This window comes from Dipodomys ordii, unplaced genomic scaffold (genome assembly GCF_000151885.1).
Source record: "Dipodomys ordii isolate 6190 unplaced genomic scaffold, Dord_2.0 Scaffold107, whole genome shotgun sequence".
In the NCBI taxonomy this organism is placed as follows: domain Eukaryota; kingdom Metazoa; phylum Chordata; class Mammalia; order Rodentia; family Heteromyidae; genus Dipodomys; species Dipodomys ordii.
In genome coordinates this window covers 3,547,850-3,549,512 of record NW_012267323.1, presented here as the reverse complement: position 1 = coordinate 3,549,512, position 1,663 = coordinate 3,547,850, and the positions used below count along the sequence as shown (strand labels likewise).

The 1,663-nt window shown below is 45.0% G+C and overlaps 1 protein-coding gene across 1 annotated transcript in view; it reads right to left on the bottom strand.

The window, feature by feature from the left end:
- The window catches only part of Usp4 (ubiquitin specific peptidase 4 (proto-oncogene)), a 41,669-nt gene that overhangs the window by 32,841 nt on the left and 7,165 nt on the right, over positions 1-1,663 (bottom strand). The window contains exon 3 of the mRNA XM_013028056.1: positions 141-271. Within this exon, the coding sequence (XP_012883510.1) occupies positions 141-271 (131 nt within the window). The remainder of the gene's footprint in view (positions 1-140; positions 272-1,663) is intronic.

The window sequence follows — 1,663 nt, the reverse complement described above, 5'->3', positions numbered from 1 at the left end:
AATAATTCCCAACAGAAAACCCGAAACAAGACAACCACCTCCAACCAAGTTCATTTTCTTAGAAAACTAAATGTAAATCAGAATCCCCCAGGAAGCACCTGCAGACACTGATCATCAGGCGTGACAACTGATATACTCACTTTTCTGACAATGGGCTGTTGGCCTTCTATACAACCATACCAATTTAGTAATTTATTCCAGGCCTCAGTCGGGACCAATACATAGTCCAGTTCATCAATTAGGTGTTCTTTCAAGGTCTGGCTCTCAGGATCTGGAAAAGGGAAATAGCACGTAACTCACTGTTGTTCTCTCTGGAAATGCTTTATACAATTCATACACACACTCTTTCTCTCTCTCTCTCTTCAGTCTCGAGGCCTGTCTCTGGGCCTGGGTGCTGTCCCTCAGCTCTTCAGCTCAAGGCTAGTGCTCTACCACTTGAGCCACAGTGCCACTTCCGGCTTTTTCTGCTTATGTGATGCTGAGGAATTCAACCCAGGCCCTCATGCATGGGAGGCAAGCACTCTACCACTGAGCCACCTTCCCAGCCTGCACATTTTTTTTGTGTGTGTGGTACTGAAGTTTGAATTCAAGACTTCATACTTCCTTGACTTGATTGCTTGGCTAGCACTCATAACACTTGAGCTACCTTCAGCCCTGCTTTGTGCTGGTTATTTTGAAGAAAGTCTCACCGACTTATACCCAGGCCAGCTTTAAACTGTGATCCTTAGTATCTCCACCTTCTGAGTGGCTAGGATTACAAGCCCAGCTTGATTCTTTTATTTTTTTTTGGGGGGGGGTGTCTGGTTGTGGGGCCTGAACTCTGGGCCTAGGCGCTGTCCCTCAGCTCTTCAGCTGAAGACCAGCGCTCTACCACTTGAGCCACAGCGCCACTTCCGGCTTTTTTCTTTTTGGTTTATGTGGTGCTGAGGAATCGAACTCAGGGCCTCAGGCATGCAAGGCAAGCGCTCTACCACTGAGCCATCTTCCCAGCCCCCCAGCTTGATTCTTATATACTTTTCGGCAACAAAAAAAGCATTGGCAGGAACAGCACAAAATTCCTCAACTATGACAATGACACAGCAGACTTGACTACTCTTGTTCTTACATATGGTTTTTAAACAGTTTACAATGAGTTTGTATTTTGTCTACAATTAGCGTGAAAACAAAGTAGAACATTGTAGCACATGTCTATAGTTCCAATTACTCAGGAGGCTGAGGCAGGAGGATCCCCTGAGCTCTGGAATTCAAGACCAGCCTGAGAAAAATACCCATCCCAAATTAAAAAAAAAAAAGTACAAGTGGCTCACACCTGTAATCTCAACCACCCAGGAGGCTGAGCTCTGAAGATTCCAGTTTCAAGCCAGTCCAAGCAGACAAATCAGAAAGATTCTTACCTCTAATTAACCACCAAAAAGTAGTTAATGGCTCAAGTGGAATAGCACCAACCTTGAGCAAGAAAGCTAAGAAAGACCCTGAGTTCAAGCATACCAGAAAAGTAAATAAAAATGACAAAAAGTTAGAGGTGTGGTAGAAAGTCCAAGTACCAGAGTTCAAATTTCAGTACTGTTAAAAATAAAGTTGAGGAAGTGGCGCTGTAGCTCAAGTGGTAGAGCGCTCGCCTTGAGCTGAAGAGCTGAGGGACAGCGCCCAGGCCCAGAGTTCA